The 24,853-nt window shown below is 40.8% G+C and overlaps 1 protein-coding gene across 3 annotated transcripts in view; it reads right to left on the reverse strand.

The window, feature by feature from the left end:
• corin (corin, serine peptidase) overlaps nucleotides 1-24,853 on the reverse strand; it is a 76,673-nt gene that overhangs the window by 47,670 nt on the left and 4,150 nt on the right. For all 3 annotated transcript variants that reach the window (XM_007892710.2, XM_007892712.2, XM_007892711.2), the window contains exons 2-4: nucleotides 24,174-24,318; nucleotides 15,874-16,365; nucleotides 12,692-12,899 (exon numbers count right to left, since the gene is read on the reverse strand). In XM_007892710.2, the coding sequence (XP_007890901.1) occupies nucleotides 12,692-12,899; nucleotides 15,874-16,365; nucleotides 24,174-24,318 (845 nt within the window). The remainder of the gene's footprint in view (nucleotides 1-12,691; nucleotides 12,900-15,873; nucleotides 16,366-24,173; nucleotides 24,319-24,853) is intronic.

Raw genomic sequence — 24,853 nt, forward strand, 5'->3', positions numbered from 1 at the left:
TCATATTAGTTCAAATAGTTTGATAAACATACACGGACATAAATACAACAATAACTTGAATTTATATAGCATCCTTCACATGGGGTAGCGTCTCGGAGCGCTTAACAGTGGCCGAGCTGATGCCGAGCCGGGGGAGAGGGAAGAAGTGACCATTAGCATGGTCAAAGAGCAAAGTCTTCAATCATGATCTAAAAGAGGGAAGAAGAGGACAAGGCCAAAGCTTTGGAGAGCTCCAAAGGTTGTGAGTGTAGTGGCTAAAAGCGCGGCCTCTGATAGTGGAGCAGAGGAGATGAGGGACAAGCAGGAGGCTAGAACCAGCTGAGCAGAAGCAGCGGGCAGTGGAGTGGGGAGAAAGCAGGTCAGAAAGGTATGGAATTGCCAGGGCATGAAGGGATTTGGAGATGAGTGAGAGGATCTTGAAATCAATCCATTCTGTGATAGGGAGCCAGAGGAGCCTGGCAAGGCAAATAGTAAATACACACCACAAAGTGTGTGCATTTCTATCAATGTATTATTATTATTATCAATGTTGTCTACTATTTTAGACTTCCAGGATGAAACTTTTAAGTTCAGCATCAAACTGCAAATTTGCAATGATTTTGTTCATACCAGCCAGTACTTCATTTGATTTATATTCGGCTTCAACTAATCTAACTATTCTCATTACAGGGCAGATAAATACAAAAGTCATCTGTTTCAAACTATTAAAGGGCAAATATCCACTTACATAACAATAACAACTTGGATATGTTTAGTGCTCTCCACGCCGGATGGCGTCTCAGAGTGCTTCACAGTAACAGATCCCGAGGCCGAGCCAGGGGAATGGAGAGCAAGGTGACCAAAGGCGCGGTCGAAAAGGTCTTCAGTAGGGACCTGAAAATAGGAAGAGAGGGGGCGAGGCGAAGGGAGTGAGGAAGGGAATTCCAGAGCCTCGGGGCGTACTGGCTGAAGGCACGGCCGCCAAGGGTGGAGTGGAGGACACGGGGGACGAGGAGGAGGCCAGACCCGGAGGAATGAAGGCAACAGGTACTGTTTTGAGGAGAGAGGAGGTCAGAGAGGTAGGGGTTGCAGAGGAGTGGAGGGATTTGAATACAAGGGTGAGGATCTTGAAGTCGATCCTCATACTTGCTCTTCTACATTTGTTACAGGAGCAAATATTCAGTTACATTTTTCCCCCTATAGGCAAATAACGCCCACACAACAAATCATTCTTCTCCCCCACTAATTTAGAAAGTGTAATTGTGAAGCCAGTAAAAGATTGCAGAGACAAAAAAAAGATTAAATACGTGGAAATAGCAAATAGAGTCCAACATAGTAAATTGTGGACAAAACACAAAATACTGCAGATGCTGGAATCTGAAACAAAAGCAGAGAGCTGGGAAATCTCAGCAGGTCAGGCAGTATTTATGGAGAAAGTTAGCCAACGTTTCGGGTCCATGACCCTTCGTCAGAACATGTTCTCAAAACGTTGACTCACTTTTCTTTCTCCATAGCTGCTGCCTGACCTGCTGAGTTTTCCCAACTCTCTCTGTTTTTATAGAAAATTGTGGATATATTCTGGACCGAAGAATGGTAGAGGGGAATACAGTTTGCATAGGGAAGGCAAGTGGGAGATGCACAAAGGGATTTATGGGTTGTAATTCATTTAAAACCAGTTCGCGGGTTTGGGGGATGGGCAATGAAAAAGGCTCACAAAAAGCTTGTAACAAACCGCGACAGCCAATTTGCACAATGTCCCACAAACAGCCATGAAGTGAATGATCAATTATACCTGGGGATTTGTTGGGCAAGTCACTGAGAGAAACTCTGTTCTCTTTTCAAATAATGGCCCCAAGAATGGAGGGGAATGTATTCTAAACTGGGAAGGCAAGCGGAAGATGGACAAAGGAATTTAGGGTTCATAAGTCATTTATCTTCGGCATACAGGCAGTCGAGTTTTACGACTAGTCCAAAGAACAGCACCACCAGCAATGCAGCATTCCCCAGCAGGGCATTTGAGTGCCAGCCTGGACTGAGCTCACAAGGGCTTTACATGTGGGCTAGAACCAACAACCTTCTGACTCAAAGGCAAAAGTGCTAGCAACTGAACCAGGTTGACACCCTATAATACAAAAGAAGGCAAGCAATATTGCATTTGTATGGTGTGCTGGTCAATCCTTATTTGAGGTATTGTGTTCAGTTATAGTTAGAAATGAAAAAATAAAAAAAAACATTTGAATAGAGAAGGTTGAGCGGTGATCTGATAGAGATATTTTAGAGACAGTAATGAGAAATTATTTTCACTGGGCATAAAAGGGCATCAATCTAAGATTATTAGCAAAAGAGCAAAGGGGAGATTGGGAGGATCTTATTTCCACAAATAGATCTTAGGGTGTGGAATGCCTGCTAGGTGCAGTGGTGGAGGTGGGATCCTATTTAGCTTTCAAAAGGGAACTAGATGGATATCAGGACTCCAAGATGCTAGCCGACGTTAAGGGTACTTTACAAATGCAAGTTGTTGTAAAAATGAGACATTTTGAAGGGAGTGGGGAAAGCGCAGGTAAATGGAACCGCATGGATTTCTCTTTCAAAGAGCCAGCACAGATACAATGGCCTGAAGGGCTTTCTTCTGTGCTGTAAAATTCTATGGCTGTATTTTTTCGCCCAAAGGGTTGTCAAAATGTGGAATGCAAGGCTGTCAGATGATGATAGGCGGGCATTCAATTGAGACGTTTAAAAGGTATTATATATAATATATATATTAAGATATATATGGGAAATATCTTAATAATCTGGCTTCCCAAATATATAACATAATAATCAAATGCAAGGAATGTATTATATATTTGGTAAGGAAGGATTTTAAAAGATATAGAGAAAAAGTAGGAAATCCAATAAAAAGAATTGCGATGATCTAATGAAAAATCAGTAGCAGTTCAATATGCTGAACATCCTCCTGTTCCTCTATTGTACTAGACCAGATATAAAAAGTTTGAATGATATTTTGCAGAATCTCAACCTATTGGAATATCAATGCTTATGACCAGATTAAGGGATCTGGGGGGGCCTAAAATAGATCACATTTGGGGGCCCTTCGTACTATGCACACAAAATAAGCAACAATATATATTTTGGGGGTGACAGACTCGTATTGATATTCAATCAGATTATATTTTAATATATTTAAAATTACTTATAAATATTTAAAAGCATGTAAAGTTGCAAATGATATGATAAAAGTGGGTACAAAGCTGATTTATCCACCATTTCCAAGACAAAATGTCACAAGAACACCAGCTCTGTATGGTTTTCCCAATTGTGATCATCGTTGGCAACTCATCGGTTGCGATGGCACACAATATGCGAATGTACAGTACGTTTGACTGTTTTGCTACTATTTTTACAAATTATAATAATAATCCTTGCATTTGATGTAGTGCCTTATCATATCGGCGAGATGTCTCAAAGCGCGTCACAGAATATACTGTAAAGTGAACTGATTGTGTATTTTGTGAACTAAAATTATGTTATCATATTAATTTTAGGTAATCTAATAATACGTAAAGGCTAATGTTTCAACGCAATATCCATATCTCGTGGGCCTAAGGCATGACTTAGTTGATTTATTAGTTGATCCGGCCCTGCTTGGTACCACTTAATTCCTCCATGCCACTAAAATTCATACTTCAGCCACATTCCTGTGGGGAGCTATTGAGTCTCTGGAAGTCAGGGAATATCACCACTGCATTGCTCCAGAACATCTGCCGACATATTCAGAGCAGCATCGGCAGACGCTTGCTCAGACACTCAGACACTCAGCACAGGAAGCACAGGGGAGCCTCACAACAATAATGCAGGGTTAAAATCTAGCAAATGTTTATTATAAAGGAGGGTGTTAAGGAAAGTAGCCAGTTGGCAACGGGAAAGTAACAGACATTAAATATGGCAAAATCAACTTTCTTTTTATGTCTCACTGATGCTTTCCAATTTGTGAGCCCTTCATTACAAAAGTGTGTCAATGAGACTGTTTAATGTAATAATAGTGGAAACAAATGGTCCATTTTGTCATCTGACAAGGGACTTTCGGCTCTGCCTGAGAAAGGTCTGTGAAACCCAGCTTCAGAAGTATCCCAAAACCTCAGCTCACCTGCAACCAAACAATGTTGTCTAGTATCATTAATAATCCTTGCATTTTGCATTTGATATAGGACCTTACCACATCTTTGAGACGTCTCAGAGGCTTCACAGAATATACTGTAAAATGAATTGACTGCCTATTTTGTGGGCGAAACGCAGCAGCCAATTGTGCACAGCAATGTTCCACAAATGGTCGTGGATTGAGTGACCAAATTATTATTATTATTTTTGAAGGGATTATTACCCCCAGAAAAGTGATCTGCCAATCGACGAAGAACTGAGTAACTACTTACTGCTAAGTAAACAGAGGCGTGTGGAGTAAGGAAACTTGCGTAACATTTCACCCTGCTGGGAATCGAATCCCAGTCCTCAAGCGAGAGCAGCAAAGCCAATTGCTTACCTCTAGCATTAGAGGTCAGCAACAGCTTTGTTGCTCTCACTTGCAAGGCGAGTGCTCTAACCAATATGCTACAGGACTCGCTATCATTGGCAACAAGTATTTATATTTGCTGACAGCAGCAATGCAACTTCCAGAGACCGAGAGCAGCCACTTGAGATCTCAGAATCTCTGTCAAAGGCTAACGTCACAGAGTTGATAGCAATGTTGTGGTAGCCCTATAATCTAACAGGAGTTATCAGATGAAGGTGCCTTATGAAACAGTCTGGCACTGTACAACTGCTCAGAGCCAAGACTCTGAACTGTGCTGTTTTGATTTCAATTAAAAGATTACGAGTTGTGATATTGGCTTCCATTTGCCACTTCTGAAAGCTGCCTGATTTACAATACTCACAAATCGGCTGATTTTTATTTCCCAAAGCTCCTAAAATGCCGGAGAACAAAATTTCATCTGCGTGTTTTTCTGTTTTCGGAGTTTGGCAGAATTTTGTAATTTAAACATCAAAATGAAAGTCACAATTAGTGCATCACATCCCATTGCAAATACTACAAATTAGATCCTAATTTGTGGGTTTCAAAGGGGGCAAATACCTACAATATCTTTATGGTACAATTGAAATAACAAATGTATATGTGCTGATTATATTTTGGTGGTGTATGCAGATGTTGGTGTATGTACTGTTCTGCTGTATATATTACAGGAGGGATATCACAACAACAACAAAAACTAGCACCCTACATGCAGGGCAGCATCTCAGCATCTTAACATGGTGTAGCCTGACTCCGAGCCGGGGGGTGTGGGGGGTGAAGGTTTTCAGGCGAAACGTGAAAAATGATAAAGACGGGAAGGCGGAGGGAGAGTGTTCCAGTGTTTCGGGGCGTAGTGGCTGAATATGCGACCTCCAATGATGGAGTGGAGGGCGCAAGGGACAAGCAGGAGGCTGGTGCCAGTTGAGGGGGGCATCGGGTGGTAGATTGGGGAATGAGGAGGTCAGAGAGGGAGGGAGGTGCCAGGGAGTGAAGGGATTTGAACACGAGTGTGAGGATCTTGAAGTTGATTCTTTCAGTGATGGGGAGCCAGTGGAGCCTGGCCAGAACTGGTGAGATGTGGGTACGGAGTTTGGTCCGGGTCAGTATGCGGTCAGCAGAGTTCTGAATGAGCTGGATCTTTTGAAAAGTGGAGCTGGGGAGACCGGCGAGGAGTGCGTTTGAGTAATCCAGGCGGGAGGTGCCAAACGCATGCACGAGGGTTTCGGCCTCATTTCGGTCAGAGGTGGGCAATGTGGCGGAAGTGGAGGAAGGCAGCCCTGGTCAGGGATTGGATGTGGGGAGGGGGGTGGGAAGGACAGCTGGGGCTCGAACTGGATGTCTAGGTTGCGCACTGGTTCGGTGAGTCTGAGGGAGAACCCAGGAAGGTTGAGGAGTTCAGGTTCGCAGGAGTGAAGACCTTGATGGGAGCCAAGGAATATGGCTTCCGTCTTGTCCACATTCAGCTGCAGGAAGTTTCCATTCATCCAGGCCCTGATGTCTGCCTCAGCGGACCTGGATTTGGTACTGGAGGAGGCAAAATAGATTTGGGTATCGTGTGGAAATTTACCCCGTGTCTGCAGATGACATTGCCCAGAGGGAGCATATAGATAAGGAAAAGAAGAGGGCCAAGGATGGATCCCTGCAGGTGACCGGGCGAGGGCGGGCAGAGAAAGCATTTGCCGAGATGAAGTAGAGGCTGTTGTTTAAGTAGTACTCAAACCATGCGAGTGCAGTCCCACTGAGGTGGATGAGGGAGGAGGTGTGACCGAAGTTGACCTGCAACAATGTGATTGTGGTTGAGAGGGAGGAGGGAGAAATGGGGCCAAAGAATCACAGAACATATGACCAAAGGCACAATAGCAAGAAAATAATTAATTTTTTTAAACACATTTATCGGGCAGGGAACGACCAGCGAGTCTTATATTTTCCCCACAAGACAGTGCAAACATCACTACAAACATATACCACCCACAGTACATTCACAAGGTTAATTATTTTCTCACTGGACATCTGTTATTGTGCAACTGCAACTAGGCGTGTTTTAAATCCAATGAAATAAAAAGGTATACCTCTTAAACCCATCATCCCCTGTCCTCTACCCCATTTTCTCCTTTGTCTTCCTTGCCCTGCCTCCCCCCTCTCTGTTAGCCCTTAAAAGCCTCTCCCTCGCAACACGCCCCCGTTCTGACGAAGGGTCGTGAATCCAAAACGTTGACTCACTTTCCTTTCTCCATAGATGCTGCCTGACCTGCTGAGCATTCCCAGCGACTTCTGTTTTCGTTGAAAAAGATAGAAACCTTGCATTTGATATTGTGTCATATTATGTCAAAAGGTCTCACAGCACTTCACAGTAATCGCTTTTAAGTGTAGTGACTGTGTATTTTTATAGGCAAGCACAAGTACAAAGAGGAAGCAAGTGAATGAGAATTTGAACTGCAGATTGTGATGGGCTGGACAACAGGAGATACTCACTTCTCTTTTTGAATAGTATCATTGAATCTTTAATGTCCATCTAAACAGCCACACAACACCTTTGGTTTAACTTCTCATTTGAAGGACAGCACCTCTACAAGTACAGTGCTTCCCCATCACTAAATATCAACATCCATTAAAGGTAAGCAATTGCTTTGAATGTGAATAACACTGTGCTTAACTGTTTCTCTAGCAATGACGCTGTGTTAAGTACTTTTTTTTAAAGAAGATTTTCCATTTCACCTGCCACTTCAATGTTTCGTAGAGCTTGGTAGTGTGCCACAGCATCATTTATCAGGTTCATTTTGTCTATTTACATTGTTCATCCATTTACTGTCATTACTGAATAGATCTCTTCTAGGCCTGATGATTCTTTCAAATCTTAAAACCATTACTCCATCCCTATTCTATGAGCTCCACGATTGCTGTCCATGACATTAGTTTGTGAAACTGGACTGACAGGCAATAGTTTTATTCAGAATTCTGCAGCTCATGTCCTTTCACACACCAGGCTCCGTGATCCAATCACCCCCATCTGCACCTGGCTCCACATCCTCCAGAGGATTGAGTCAAAAATCCTCGTCCTCGCTTTCAAAGCCCTCCACAGCCTTGCTCCTCCCTACCTCTGGGACCTGCTAACTCCATATTGGCCTGTCCGCTCACTCTGCTTGTCGGACTTTGGTCTACTCCACGTGTTCCACCCTATCCGCCCCACAATCAGAAGTCGGACATTTAGCCTTTCTGGAACCCCATCCCACAGTTCCTTTGCCATTGCTCCTCCTTTCAGGGCCTGTTTCAACACCTTCCTCTTCGCCCATGCCTTTGGTCAACCTCCTACCCCCATCCTTCCTGCCCTCCAACACTCCTGATCCCAACCGCCAGCTCGGGCGCACGTCCTTGACTGACCAGTGCTTTGGGATGTCCTCCCAATGTAAAAAGCGCTACACAAACATAATTTAATGCTGTTGTTTTAAAACATATTCCCTAGAAAATTATACTACATGTGAAATGATCTGTCTCATACCAAATAATAATCCTTGCATTGCATTTTATATAGTGCCTCATCATGTCATCGAGACGTCTCAAAGCGCTTCACAGAAAATACTGTAAAGTGAATTGCCTATATAGGATGGAATATCGAAAATGCTGGAAAGGAGACAATTTTTTTTGTTTCACATCTATTCTGCTAATTGAAAACGAAAGATTGAATCCAGAGCTGCAGATAACATCCAACTCAAGTTGACTACTGTGGAAGTGGATTTTCTGAGCTTACTATCCAAAAGCTCTGGCACAGACTCTGCCCTGAAATCCAAGTGGAAAATTTAAATGTGATCCTTGTTTGAAGTGCTACACCAGCCATGGGTTTGATGGCAGCCCTGGGGGCCCTGATGCAGAAGTGCCAACAGCCAGCAAATTTGGGTACTTGGAGACAGCAAGTTCAGTTAAGTCCAGATACATTGAGGGTTCTCCAGTCAAGTACCCATTAGGACCTCCAGTGCCTTCATTGGAAACTCCATCCAACTTATATGGGGAGTTTGAGGAGGCGAAGGTCAACTTCTTCAAGCTTGGAAAATTGGACATGAAAATTCACTCTTCATTTTGGAGCTGAAATTCCACAGTACTTAACAAGCAACAGCTTCCAAATCAATGCTGAGTTTGAGGATTTTCACAATTCTGCACAACATTTGAAATTTGAAGCCTAATCTGTTTTGAGTTACTGAAATGGTTAAATATTACAAGACAGATCCTATGCAGATCCAATTTGACTGCCAGTCATGTTTCATTCTGTGTTGACAATAGTCTGGATGTTAGCCAGTATTGCTACTTTTCACATTCACTTTATTAGAGCTGTCATCAGGGTAGAGTGACCTGGAGTGCCTGAGGTCCAGTATCAATGCAAACCTGGAGCCAATTGGCTTGTTTTTCCTCCTAATCCAGAATTCGTTTGCATTTTGCATTTAGCCCTTTTACACAAAATTACCAGTTTGTTTAAAATCAAGGAAACAGATTTTTACAGTGATAAATGAACTAATTTTCTGTTAAGATAACAAAGCTCCTTTAACATATAAAGGATCCCTAGCTAGTATGAATGTTATTTCAATACAGCATCTGTTTTACTAAAGACATAATAAAATGCACCACAAGGACTACTTTCCCCTTGCGCTAATTTTGAAAATTACAATAATTTCTCAAAAATATTTCATTATTTTGAAAATTGTTCAGAATCATAGAGGTTACTTTAAATTCCACAACTTGGGTGAGCAGCCAGTTCTCAAGTACAGTTATATTGGATCCAAGAATTAGTCAATTATCTTTTGTAGGAGCTTATGCCACATTTTTTGCTTGTTGCGTTTCTCTAAAAATCGAATCCCACCGCCTCCTTCACTGTTTACAGTCTTTGGGGAAGAAGGAAGCCAGGTTAACGTTGCAATACCCAAAGCATTTCCTATAATGAAACACATTTTCTGATGTAGCTTATTGTGCCTAATGCTGCAAGGCAAGTTCCCCATGTGTAATAAGCAACAGAATGATATAAACAGTGTGCAATACATCATCTCAATGGCCCACTACCTCATTGGTGAATGTTGAAATCCCCACTGAACAACCTAAATTTTGTTTATTTCCTTCAATCTTATAGAATTATCTCCAAAGTTTTAGATTGGGTATTTGTTTTCTATACTAGATGATGTAATACAGCCTCGAACCATAGAATCCTACAGCACAGAAGGAAGCCATTTGGCCCATCATGCCTGTGCCAATTCTTCGAAAGAGCTTTCCAATTAGTCCCACTCACCCACAATTTTTTTCTTTTCAAGTAAATATCCAATTCCCTTTTAAACGTTATTAATGAATCCGCTTCCACTGCCTCACTTTTATTTTTTTTTACAGAAGTACAAATTACAGTAATTTAAATTGCAACAATTCTGCCCATCGAGTCTAAGGATGAGGCTTCCCCTTAACTTGAATTAACCACATGAACCCAATTCCCTACCCTTGGCTATTCTTTCATTCCAAATGGTTATACAACTCTAATTTAAATGTTATTATAGACTCAGCCTCAATAGCTACATGAAGACATTGGGGTAAGTGATAAATGCTTTACATTACACAGAGTCCACTAATGTTAGGTCATTTGTCAAAATAAATCTAATCTAATGAACATTTACAAAATATTTTCATTGGCTCTTCAAGACAAAGGGTCTTGACTAAAGACCCTTAGTCTTGAATATTTTTGTGCTGGAAAATCTGGCAGTTGTGATAGAACTGTATTTTCTGATCCGTTGACTAAATATTGTGTTGAGCGTAGGACATAAAATAAGGAATGTAGGAACATCTAAATGACGACATTTGGTGTTTTCATATACTCCCTTATTTCACAATCACCATTACTGCACTGAGCATGGATGAGGTTACCCGTAACCGCTGTGCACAAATGCAATGTACTCAACAGTCCATTGCTGGCTAGAACCCAAAGCACAATTTATAAAAACAATAGGGCATTCTGATGAGCTGAGCAATTTCAATTCATTCATCTGTCTATTCAAGTGTTTCAATATTAAAAGTGGAAGTTACATATGTATAAGTAATATAAATTCGGTCCGCACATTCAGGTGGACGTCAAAGATCCAATGGCACTATTCTAAAAGAGAAGGGAGTTTCTCCTGGCGTCTGGCCAATAATCCCCCAAATAAGATTAATCATTCACTTCACGGCTGCTTACGAGACATTGTTGTGCACATATGGACTGTCATGTTCGCCTACAAATATAGAGTTACTACATTGTACTTTATATCTTGTGAAGCGCTTTGAGACATCCTCCTGATAGGAAAGGTGCTATACCAAATGCAATGATTATTATATGTATATTTCTAGTCAGGGAAGCCCTGTCCTCTCTTTAGTTGCAAAATGTTAATGGAAACAGAGAGCACATTGGAATGCGCCTTAAAAACAGGGGTTTAATCTGTGTTGCTTTATAGGTAAAGTGGTATGTAAAATAAACTTCTAAATTGATATAAAAATATTGTTTTATATTCTGGTTCACATACTGTGGCATTCTGATCTACCAACAGCAGTGTTCCACATCCTTAACTGAAGTTATAGGCCGGAAAATCACATGATTAGTATTAGAGATTTCATTCCCCTAATCATTTTTTTGGGAAATGTTCTCTTATAAATAATCCAAACCAATTGGCTTCAATGTCCTCACCCACAAGTATAAATCGCTTCATGTCCGAGGACCTCGCTATCTCTCATCTTTGCCTACTCCACTTCTTGGCTTGTCACAACTTCTCAGCTAACTCACTTATGCTGTGCCGCCTCCCCAAAGCCGATTTTAGAAAGTCAGCATTTATACCAGCCGCTTTACTAAGCAAAGAGATGCAGAGTGGAGTCCACTTCCTCCTAGCACACTGGATCATTAAGGACTTTAATCTGCTCAACAGGTCATGTTACCTCTTCAAACCTCCATGCAGTTGAATCTAATCTAAGGCCTGTTGGATCAATGCTAACTCAGCATAATGCTCCCTCCCAGGGCACCCTCATGGGTCTCTTGTAAAATAATGGACTTGTCTAACACTGGTACTAACCCAGCCTTGTGTGGTTGGGAACTCTCACTGATGTAACCTACTGATTAGCTTCATTTTCCTAATGAACTCCTTAGCCTCTTGCCATTCTTGGTCATTAAATTCTCTTTACAGTGTTCCTAGCTTGCTCTGAGGAGGCTTCTAGTACTAATTTAAAGCCCCTCCGTTTCAGCCTAATAGCTCTCTTTCCCTTTCCAGTTACTTTGACAGGATCCTAAGTGTGGATGAGTGGCTAGCATGGATAGCGCTTTGAAGCTTGGGACCAATACAGTGGAGTTTCGGAAGTGAATTTACACACTACTATTCTCAGCCTTGGTGTTAGGAGCGCAGATGAACTGAAGTTGAACGCCCAAGTTATAGATAAGGGGAAAGCATACCAAAGTTATTAGTAAGATATTGATAACTTCTTTAAAAAAAGAAGTTGCTTAAACATCTGGATATTAAATGAATAGAGTTTACAGGTATATGTAAAGACACAGCTAATCAATATTCTAAACATTATGGGTCAGGTCATGTTGAAACCATGGGATACCATTTGTGGGAGGCAGTTAAGGTGAATAAACTAATGTCATACTGATTACATGGAGTTTGATTCCAAATTTCCTGTGGATTTTCCCAGTGATTATTAACCTAACTCAGGAGATTAAATAAATTATCTCATAATACAGACTGTACATTGAAATCTAAACTGAAATTTATCAGAAGTTTATTAAACAGCTAATCCTGCACATTCCTGGATCTATCTTTCTGGAACTCTACCTCAGTTTCAATTTCTGTACTTGCAACCTCAGTAAACGACATCAGCATCTGAGTGGATTTCCATATTCACTATCTACAAATCCTTTTACGAATATCAAAATTAGGCCACATTAACTGTACCCGTTGAAAGGAATTAGTTCAATGAACTAACTCAGCATTTCTCATTCCATACATCAATGCCTTTGATTTTATTATAATAAGACTCCAGTTGTACGCTTGAAATGTTCGCTGATCAAGAAGACACAGACTCCAAACACTCACAGGCACATAAAGGTTCCTAATGCTTTTCACATTATGTATAGATCAGCAGAATAAGATGTACGTGGTCACATACCTCTCAGTGGTGTTGGTACACTCTGGAAAGACAATGCTACAGCCAAAGAGCATGGTGTACTGATAGCACTGCAGCTGACTGAGCTGACTGAAGATGTAGAGGAGCATTTCCAAGTCACTGGTGTTGAAGTCTGTGAGATTGGGCGGTAGAGCAGTCTGATTGTAGGGTAGTATTTTACACTGGCTGTAACTGATAGTTGTACAGGCATCTGTAGGGGACAGACAGATAGAATTTAAAAAGTCAATATGAATCCTATCGTTTGTAGACTTCATCGTATTGAATTTTGCGTCAGTGAGGATAAATTTTAACTGATGGCAAAGTAATCTATATGTGCACAAAACTATACATAACAACGTTTCATCTCATTTCATACATAACAGTTTCATTTCATTAATTTTCATTTCATCATTCCTGCTATCTTCCATTTACTGCATCCAGATCTAGTAAGTTAAACATTTTACAGAGCAAAATGGTATCCCATTGATATTGAGATCTAATTTGCAATATTAATAAACTGGATTTGTTGTGTCAACATTAACTTCCAGTTTACAGCATTTGTGGGCAGAAAATTCCAAGTTGGCAAAGTCTGAAAAAAGGCCGAGGAGTTAATTGCCAGCAGGAAACAGCTGGCTGCTTTGCTAGACAACTCACATCGCAAACCGAAAGTCATAATTACACAAGAGATCATCTTACAAATATCGGAAATTAGATCCCATTATGTGAAATGTGATTTATGTGGCAGGTTGGATTTAAATCTATTGAGTTTTTTGGGGTGGATTTATATTCGGAAAAACAGCAGTGAACAATTTTAACCAGTGGGGATTACTCAAGAATCCAAATAACAGAATCCTGTATTATATTTATGTTACCTCTAGTCTTTTACCATATGCAAAGAAAGTAATGCATATGGTAAATGACTAGTGTAACACGAATAGGGTATATGATTATGTGGTGGGGAGGCGTTGGAGGCCAGTAGCCAATGTGGAATATGGGGATCACATTGCCATCATTGAGTGCCAGAGTTAGGCCCGGAATGGGAATCAGCTGAAGCTCCAGGCTGTGGAAATCACAGGAATTGAGACTGTGGTGGAGTAAGCCAGTGAGGATCAGCAGCACGAGATCTGCTTCCAAACACTCGGGGGGGTAGCAAACAGAGGAGCTGCCTGAGCCAGAGCTAACTACCTCCCACAGCACACCCTCTACTGCTTGGAGAAACACCCCTTTCCCAATGGAGAGGTCCAGGTTTCTCCCACTAGGAGGACTCTTAATAATAATAATCCTTACATTTGATATAGTACCTTATCGCGTCATTGAGTCTTTTCAAAGTGCTTCACAGGAATTTACTGAAAAATGTTGTGACTGCGTATTTGTAGGCAAACACAGCAGCTAATTTACACACAGGAACTCTTTTGGTGAATTCCAGCAGAGTGATACTCTTTATACTCTTTATACTTTATAATTTATACTCACGCTTAGGAGAATGAGTCAGGTCAGGAATTAGAATGGATAAGAATGGAGGCAAAGTGGTCTGGGTTTTATATATTTTTCATTACATTTTAAATTCTTCTTTTGTTAACCAATGTCTCACTGACCATCCAACACCCCACTCCCTTCCCCAACCTGCTACACTATCCATTCTAAAAGTCATAATACTTTTTGGATAATGCTATGCCTTTCTGATAGTATCTGAAGTTTTGTTTTACATTTGTTTTGCCAAAAGGTGTCATGATTTCAGGTTAAGATTGTGAAGCACAGTGAAGTGACTTATAATCAAAGTAAATCCAATATGAGCTTCCTGTTACAGATGTAATTTAAAAGCCGCAAAAGTCCATCAGCTATTCATGTTCATTCTATTCAGCGCAGGATCAAGCCCAGTATTTTGAGAATGATAGACTAAAAATCAGGTACCCAGTTGTACCTCAACATTTTGGTTGTCAGACGATCCAAAACATTTTTCAAGTCCTAAAAATGATTATTGTTTTCTTTAAACAAAAGCCAAAATACTGCAGATGCTGGAAATCTGAAATAAAAACAGAAGTCGCTGGGAACACGCAACAGGTCAGGCAGCATCTATGGAGAGAGGAAAGCGAGTTAATGTTTCAAGTCGATGACTTGAAGCGTTCTGACAAAAGGTCATCGACCTGAAACGTTAACTCACTTTCCTCTCTCCATAGATGCTGCTCGCACTCCTGAGTATTCCCAGTGACTTCAGTTATTTTTTCCTTTATTTGACTGTATTCCATTTGCCAATCTCATTTATACTGAACCGTCACTAGAATATAAAGAACTTGTATTTTTACAGTGTGTTACCATGTTAAAATGTCTTAGAGTGTTTCATACATTATTGTGTTTGCTTAGTCATGGCTAACATAGATGTAAGCTGACTATTTAAACTGGACTATCAGTGCATAAGGCCACAATCCTGAGCTTCAAGGACGACTACATATCCAAGAACATTCCCCATCTCCTCACCCAGAGTAGCAGTTATGTAAAGCTCATTCCCAGCTCGTCCACTGATTAACTCCTTCGTCAAATATCTGGCTAAACATCAAACTTTCAGTGAATTAAGAGAAATGATGACACATAGCAATAAAAGGTACAAGTCCTTTCCAATAGTTACAGAGTTTCTAGAACCATGAATTGCATGCCATAGATAGCAACTGGAGTGAGATAAGGGTATAAGATATGGGGATGGGTACATTTTTGAATTGTTTTGGCTTTTAAGAGGAAGAAATTAGAAATTTTTCATCTTACTTTTCACGAAGAGAGGATGTGAATACAGTAAAGTTTATGGTAGAGAATCTGGGAAGAGAAGGAACATAATGAGCCAAATGTTTTTTGTTGCTCCATGTTCTCTCATGTTTAGGTGCTTTTCTTCAAAATAATCAAAGCAGACAGATAATTCTAAGATACCCTGACTGTGCCAGTCAGTGTAAATGTTAAACAATATCTAGTCTGTCAAACCAAGCTCTGAAACCAATAATTTTAGTATTGCTTTCACAGAAAGCATTTCATACTCATTAAAATGCATGAACATGTGAGAAATATACTGTATATTGAAGCTAATGTTCATTATATTGTATAGGTATGATCAGTCAGAATCTGTTTGAATTATTTAAATCAATAATGACGCATCAGTCAAACATTGTAAAAGAAGAATATAGACTAAAATAAATTCTTACCAATGCTGATGTTAAAATCGAAGGATTCCAGTGCAAGGGCAGTATCTGAAGCCAAACTGATAGAGCTGAGGTTGGGAAAGGCAGTGTTGAAAGGAGAGGCACTTGTGGACACCTCAGGAGAACTAAATGCGCCATCTCTCTTGTTAGGCAATGAGCTTGTGTCCTCTAAGTCGAGTAGCGAGTCTGAACTTGTGTCACTAGGACTGACTGCGCTACTTGGTGTAAAAGGCAGCAAATCGGTCTCTTGTAAGCTCTTCATGGTCAAATGTTCTCTACTTGACTCAAGCAACTTGTCTTCTCCATTTTGGTCACCAGCGGGTGAGAGATTTTTTGTCATTACAAATGGGGAAATTGTCCCCAAGTCCATTCCTGCTTGTGCCCCTGAACTGTTTCCTACAAAGCTTATGTAAGGAATCACAGATGCATGTTCGGTCTCACTGGTTGAAAGTATGTCATTTGTATTCTGATCAACGTAGCCATCGCCTATTCCACCTGGTGAAAAGCACAGAGAGAAAGAAACATCACGATGTTATTCACCTGAGATTCCTTCTTTAAAATCACTAAATAATAGGCTATTACTATCTTAAGGCAATCATTTATACAAAATTCAAATTACTGGAGTATTTTGTCATCGCTTTCTGTGGTATAGAGATTGAGAACAGGAAACAGCTTTTAAATTTCCTGCTCCAAAATTGCTCTCTGAGGCAGCTCTACCAAACGCAAAACTCCACGGATTAGAACGCCAGTTACTTTATAAATGTTACTGAAGAACTGGCAGTGAAAATATCTCTTTAGTTCATTGAAAAGCCTCAAAGTTGTAAACTCAACTGTTAAGTTTAAAAAAAAGTATTTTCCCTAATTGGATGTAGTACAAACTTAATCTACAGGATAGTCAATACAGGAGTGCCACTCTGAATCAAACACATTTTTACACCTGAATTTTAACATAATCATAGCATCTTTTTGAAACAGAAACATTGTTAAACCTCTGTATAAAATAGGCCATTAATTAATGCAGGGATCAAGGGAACTTTAAATTTGTTTTGACAAATGTAATACCTGAACCACTTCACTGGGGCATTGAGTAAAATGCTCATGGCAGAATAGGTTAGCACATTGTCCTTTCACCTCTGGAACCTCACTGACAGCAGCCCAGGTTAATGTTATGACACTTTCTTTCTCTGCTGACTGCACAGAATTTTGATGAAATTAATTTAGGCCGTCTCAGCCCATCTCGTGCTGATTGTGGGCCCACAGCATAACTCTGTCCCTCATTGGACTTCAATTGATAATCTGAGAGGCTAACCAAAATGTGCAGCAGAGTGTTATTCTAATGTTGAGGCTGATGTTCGATGTGTTAGGGTGGAGTTGAATAAGATTTGCTCTGCATCTGGTTACTATACACCTAACCTGAGAGTGCTTGATGTGGATACAATGTGTTTGAAATGGGAAACTATTCCACTTGGCTTGACATGCGCTAAAATTCCCTTCAGGAAGCTTCTATTTTTAAAAAGGTACTCTCCATTCTAAATTGGTTGTGTTCACAGAGGTGAGGGATTCCTGCACAAAACAATAAAATATTTTCCCATTTCAGATTCCGAACGTCAACATCAAGTGCCCTCAGGTCTGATATATGATACACAGGAACAGAATAAATTCTCTTCTGCTCTGTCCCTGCCCTGAACTCCAAACTGCCCCCCTGCCTCCCCACCTCCAGCCCCCCATCATTTTCCTGTACTATTATGGGAGTATTCTATTTCCTACACCAGCTATCCGTATGGACCCTGAGCCAGATTAACAATACAGTATTGTGAAGCTACACCTCCCAAGAACTGCGTTGAGAGAGCATAAATCAATTCCACTTTCCTCGCCAACCCCAGTCATCAGGCTAGATTAGAAGACTCCCCTCCCACAAGTTTCTTCAATATATGCTGAACAGCATCAAATGCAACTCACATTCTCAGAGCACTTATAGAGCAGTTTCACTCTTTACCTACATATGCCCACAATTGTCTGGGTGAAGATGGTGACGACAGAATTTATAATAATAATAATAATCCTTGCATTTCACCTCATAATGAGCACCCTATTCCTGAATTTCCGTTTCAGAATCACACTGCTTGAACCACATATGTGAACTGGAACCAAATACACTGTTTGCTCTTTCACTACGACAAAGATAACACAACTTAAAGAATAAATACAGAAATATATCTATGTTTTTATCCTGGATTCAGATCTATGGCTGTAGAATATTTCTGCGGAAAATTCCACCTGGGTCTAGATTTACCCTATGTAGTATTTTTAGAGCACCCAGAATTTGGCAAATTGTTGAATTCAGTCTTATCTCTGAATATGTTCTCTCCAGTGTTTTTTTAAAATAACTTATCGAAAACACGCTTCAAAATTAAAGTTGCATTTAGGAATTAGTCAAATTCTGGACACTCTAAAATGCTACATAAATAATATAAATCTAGACCCAGATGAATTTTTTCTCTGTACACATATTGACACTGGAAAACTAATCCCGAAATAAATATACATAAATATACCTATACAAGAATACCTACTAAGAATAAAAAGGTAAAATTAAAAACAAAATAGATAAAAAACCTCCCCAGTCAGGATAGATAGGCAATGGTTCTTTTATATATGGGGGCTTCTATCTAAAATATAAAGGTATATTTCCTTATTCTGTTCAATCTATGTGTAAACTGCACAATACAATATATTATTGCGCATTAGTTACATAGATTGATTATCTTATTCACTGTAGTCACAGCTTTGTACAAGCTCTTGCAAGGTTGTTCAGGTCAATAGTTTTGTTGGCTTTCTGTTTTTATGCTGAACCATGACTCCATGCAATCTCAGTTGGATAAGACCAAATACAGATAAAAAGAGCGACATGCTGTAAAACTTTTATTACAACCATACAACAGTTTTATTTTCACCAGAATGTTAGCACAGTAGACTTAACCAATGGAAGTTGAAATAGTCATTTGACCAAGCCTTCTCATTTTTGTCTTTTAACGTCAAGAGGAAAGCAGCATCTTAACTACTGCGAAGAAACTCTTTGGAGTTATTCAAAGAATTGCAAGGTAACCTGAAGGAGGAATTCACCTTTGTTGGAGAGGGGCAGTTTGATAAGAATAATCCTTGATTTTAATAATCCTTGCATTTGATAGAATGCCTTATCACACTGTTGAGACGTCTTAGAAGTGATTCACAGAATACATTGTAAAGTTATGTGGGCAAAATGTGGCAGCCAATTGCACACAGTGGTGTCCCACAAATAGTCATGAATTTAGTTTTTTTTAAAAAGCAGGTAGTTCTTAAAGAACAAGGATCTTAGGGGAAACAAAGCTGATATGATTTAGCCAAGCTTGCCTTCTTCATGCTACAGACCATCCTCTGCAACAACCGTTTTGTCACAGACAATATGACAACTTTTGTTAAAGCCTTTCATATGAGTACCTGGATTAAACAGTTGGTGCTGAGAAAGTCTGGTACACAACTTTGGACTTGGACAGGCATCAAGTTGGCTGGCATGCCACAGGGTCCTCCCACCGTGCTGAGAGTAGACACTTTCAAATAGTTCTCAACTCTGAGGCTTGAACCAACAGCTGCTGGAAGCTGTTACCAGGGCTTGGAATCCACCTTGATTGGTTTGCAGAAAGGTAAGCAGATGCTGCTCAAGCTGTGCACCTCTAATTTGTGAAACCATCGCTCAATGGGTCGGGACGTGTGTCCAAGCTGTAGACAGGAAGATGGTGACAATGCTCTCATGCATTTCATACTGAGCTCAGAGGGAACTCCTGATACCTGTCAAAAACATAGTGTGGAGTCCTGTAGCTCAGTGGTTAGAGCACTCGCTTTGCAAGCGAGAGACCTGAGTTCAATTCCAGGCAGAGGGCGAAACCTTGGCCAAGTTTCCTTACTCCACACAGAGCCTAATAATAATCCCTCCAAAACCAAAAAATTGGCCTTTTTCAATCTACGACTGTTTGTGGGACATTGCTGTGCGCAATTGACTGCCGCGTTCGCCCACAAATATACAGTCAATTCACTTTACAGTGTGTTCTGTGAAGCGCTTTGGGACGTCCTCCCGACGTGAAAAGCGCTATATCAAATGCAAGGATAAATGCAACTGAGGGCTCAAAACTGTGTTTGTCAGATGTCAAATGTCCAACTACAACAACAACTTGCATTTATATAGTGCCCTCCATGTGAGTAGCATCTTAGAATACTGAACAATGTTTGATGCTGAGCCAGGGAGAAAGGGAAGTTGACTGCAGGTACGGTCAGAGAAAAGTGTGATTGAAGATGGGTAAAAAAGAGGCAAAGGAGAGGGATTGAAGCAGGGAGTTCCATAGGTTTGGGGCATAGTGGGTGAAGGCACGGCCTCCAGTGTTGGAGAGCAGAGGTTGGGGGATGGCAGAAGGCCTTAGTCGGCTGACGAAGGCCGTGAGTAGAGGAGTGCTGTGTGAGCAGGTTGGAGAAGACGGTGCGTGGGCATGAAGTGATTTGTAAGTGAGTATGAGAATCTTGAAAACAATCCTTTCTGTGACTCGGAGCCAGTGGAGCCAGGCTGGGGTGTTGGGGATGAAGAGTTTGCTATGGGTGAGGATACGAGCTGTGGACTTTGTGATTGATGAAGCTGTGGAGGCCAACAAGGAGTGCATTGGAGAAGTCAATGTGGAAAGTGACAAAGGCATGGGTGAGGGTTTCATCAACATTGAGTGTTCGGGGAACTAGTGACTATCCTCCTTGAGGGGTAAGTAAATAGAGTCTCCTTAGAACCAAGTCAATCCTTTGTGGTGGTCTCCGTAGTCCGATTCCTGAACCAGGCCAGTCCACAGTATTCCACAACACTGATGACAGCACAGCCAGTCTGGCTCATCAGCAGGACTAGAAAGGGCAGACCAGCCATTTAGGCCTGAGGCGTTTCCCATTCAAACATGTTGCATGGCAGTGCTTTGTGATTTCAGCTGGTTACAATCCAGCAGTACCTCAACGCACACTTTGGAGACCCAATCCTTGTCTCTTGCCAACCTGCACCTAATACTTTCCAAAATTTAGGTAAACAGCTAAAATATCAGGTGGAAATCAATTTAGTCAACACATGTTTACATTTTTCAGGTTATCAGTACCATTATCTGAATACATTGCTTACTTAAAAAAAATCGACATTTGCCACATTTCTGACCAACAATATAAATAGGATATTTTTTTAAGAAAAAGTGAATCATGCTCCAGGCTCTACAACCAAGTGTTCAGGTTCAGCACAAAATGCTAACATGTTTATTTACATTCAGTTCTCCAAATGATTATTCAACTTCATTGCTATTTGACTACAACAACAAAATTACATTTATAGAGCGCCTTTCATGTCGGGAGGACGTCCCAAAGCACTGGACAGTCAGGGGTCGGGACCTGAGCATGGGGGAGGGGTGGGGTAGGAGTGAGGGAAGGGAGAAAGGTGGGAGAGCGACCGAAGGCACGATCGAAGAGAAGACTATCTCTCTTTAACTATTTATAATCATTATGTACTATTTGTTTTAACTGCTTTATTCAACTAAAATTACTATGTTTTAATCCCCAAATAATGGGAAAGTAGGCATCTTTATTTGGAGACTTGTTTGATCACATTTCAGATATACAGTATATCAGACCAGCAGCCGAGCCTCACTGAGCTAATGTTTCTGTTGGGAATTTTCTTTCGCATGAAAGTACCCTACAAATGTCATGATCTATGGAGGTCAAATTTTCTTCATTAACCCAGGGTCAACATGCTTTAACATGAGAATGAGCTCAACATTGTTCATCCGCACAACATACATATTCAACATGCATATTCAACCTCGCCTCAGGCAATGTGTTTTTGATTCTCAGAGCGATGAACCATGGTATAGTCTGACACCAAACCGGGGAGCCAGGGGTAATAATTGTTAAAAATCTGTCTTGTATTTTCATACAAATGTTTAATTAAAAATTACAAAAGCAGCCTGCAAGTTATCCAACGTTGAAGGAACTTACTTAATAATAATAAAATAATAGTGCCATCTCAAGACAGGCAAACCTTCTTTTAAAGATTTTGCCTAGAAATTGTTAACAATGTAAATGGTGATCTAGTTTTCAGATGTAAAATTCATGCCAGGGACTTGGTGGCATTCCAAAACAAAAAATATATGACAACTAGTGACACAGTTCACTTCTGACCACCTCCCTCCTCCAATACTTCTCAAAAGGATTCACTGTGAAATACAGATTTTTTACAATTAGCACTTTATTCTCCGAGACAAGATGGTACCCTACATGACGGGAGCTCTATAAATACTGTATATAAACAATAAAGTTATTGTTGTATTCACACCATTTTCTGCAAACTGTATTCTTACTAACTGTATTTCTGCATCTCAGAACATGTAGACTTTATTGTAAATTTGACATCTCCGATATCAGCCTGCGATTGTGGAGCTACATGAACAATACAACAACGTCTCGGAATGATCAACAATGGCATAATCCGACCTCGAGTTGGGGAGAAAGGGGAGGTGATCATCAGCACCTGAGAAGAGGAAAGTCTTCAGGTGCGATCTAAAAATAGGTAAAGCGGGGGCAAGGCATTGGGATTGAGGTAGGGAGTTCCAGAAATTCAGGGTGTAGTGACTGAAAGCACGGGCATCAATGGTGGAGAGGAGGAGTCGAAGGACAAGCAGAAAACCTGAGATGGCTGATTGAAGGCGGCGGGTGGAGGAGTGGGTATGAGCAGGTTGGAGAGGTAGGATATGCCAGGGCATGAAGTGATTTGTAGGCAAGTGTGAAGATCTTGAAATTGAACCGTTCTGCCAGGGGAGCCTGGTAAGGACTGAGGTGATGGGGGCGAGGAGATTGGTAGTGATGAGGATACAAGTGGCAGAGTATTGAACTAGTTGGACTTTGTAAATGGTGAAGCTGGGAAGACTGGCGAGGAGTGCATTGAGAAATGGAGGTGGGAGATGACAAAAGCAACCAATGTTCAGCAATACAAACAGGCAGAAAAGAATTTGCTTACGTCTGCACCTGCACTATTGAATTTACTATTCACACACACATACCATTCACATAATATTCACCTCTGACCACACATCTATTTGTAGAGTTACAGGTCGGGTCTGATTCGGGGGATGATCAAGGAGAATAAAAAGAAAATTTGTACATGGAGTTTCATGAACAAAGCAACTCCAGGAAAGGATCAAGGACTCTGTAACCTAGGAACTTAAGCCTTAAAACTCCCAGCAACTTAATGTTGTTCTTGGCTTTATATAGTATGGGATACTAATCGTCTAATAGCCACACAGAATGATAGATTATAACAAACTTACACTTTCTGTATCATTTCCCAATCATCCTCCAAAGTCATACATGAATCCTCTCCAACGGGAGCAAATAAATATTTTGGAGGAGTGGGGTATGAGCAGGTTAGAAGTCGGGATATGTTTGGGCATGATGCTCTCAGCGACGCTACCTCACGTGAAGGGCACTATATAAATGCAAGAATATACTGTAAAGTGGATTGATTGTGTATTTTATGGGCAAAACTTGGTAGCCAATTGTGCACAGCAGTGTCCCACAAACAGTCCTGGATTGAGTGACCAAACGCTTATTTTTTTTGGAGGGATTATTACCCCTGGAAAGCAATCCGAATCGACTAACAACTGGGTTCCGACTTACTTTGAGGGAAACGAGAGGCGTGTAGAGGAACAAAACTTGCCTAAGGTTTCGTCCCACATGGAAGTCAAACCCGGGTCCTCTCGCTTGCGAGGCGAGTGCTCTAACTGTATGTTACAGGACTCCTCTTTTTCTCCTTGAGATGCTCAAAGAAGAAAAAAAGTTTGTACATGGAGTTTCACAAACTAAGCAACTCCAGGAAAGCACCAAGGACATAGTAACCTAGGAAATGAAGCCTTAAAACCCAGCAACTTAAGTATGTTCTAGGCTTTATAAAGTCTCAGATTCGAATCGTCCAATATCCACATAGAACAATAGACTATAACAAACTAACATTTTCTGTAACATTTCCCAATCCCCTCTGAAACCTTTGCCATCCAAGGTCATACGCGAACACTCTCCAACAGGAGCGAATAACTATTTGTTAACAAGATAGCTAGAATTGTTTCCACTGATGGTTCATGACATAATCCCTACAGCAAACGTGTTGAAGGTGGGTCAGTAAAATCTAAGTACCTTGTGCTGTGCACACTGAAATCAAACCAAGAGCATGACAGTCACTGGCAAGTACAGTGTCGAGGTTATCTTACCCATAAATGCTAAGAGGATTGCAAGTACACAGATGAGGGCGCAGACTGATGGAATAAGGATAAACAGCAGGAGGCGGAGGTGCTTGACAGATCCCATCTTCTGAGGAATAGCGTCGCCCACACCACCTTCATCTGTGCCCGGCATCTGCTCAAGGAGTAAAGAGAGAAAGACACCAGTGACTTTATCAGCTTGCTGTGGTTCACAAACACCGAGTGCAGATGAATCACATATAAAAAAAATTTAAAAAAGGAATAAAACGGTGGCAAGATTCAGATTTACAATTTCATGTCACAGCCCTGGAGTTGTTCTGGGTTTTGGGGTCAGGATTTCTCAGGCGAGGTTAATGTTTGGTGATCAGCACACAGGCAGGTAAGGCTGCCTTGCAATTGCTCCAATGCAACCAACCAATTCATTGCAGTGAAACAAACATACATTGAAACAGAGGGAATTGACAGTAGTGTTGAACATCCCCGGGTGCAATTTAACACTCGTGCAATTTTTTTTTTAAAAATGTTAGAAATTATTTGAATGTTGAACGCTTTCCAAATCGAAATTGTGCAGTCGTGTCGTTTCTGTTTAGACGAATAAAATAACATCAGAGAGACCCCTCGAGCTGGACTCGAACACACAAGGAGTTTGCTGCAACTCTGCTGCGCCTTTGCTTTGCAAAGTGCTGCGA

The sequence above is a fragment of the Callorhinchus milii genome, unplaced genomic scaffold (assembly GCF_018977255.1).
Source record: "Callorhinchus milii isolate IMCB2004 unplaced genomic scaffold, IMCB_Cmil_1.0 Scaffold1, whole genome shotgun sequence".
Taxonomy (NCBI): Eukaryota; Metazoa; Chordata; class Chondrichthyes; order Chimaeriformes; family Callorhinchidae; genus Callorhinchus; species Callorhinchus milii.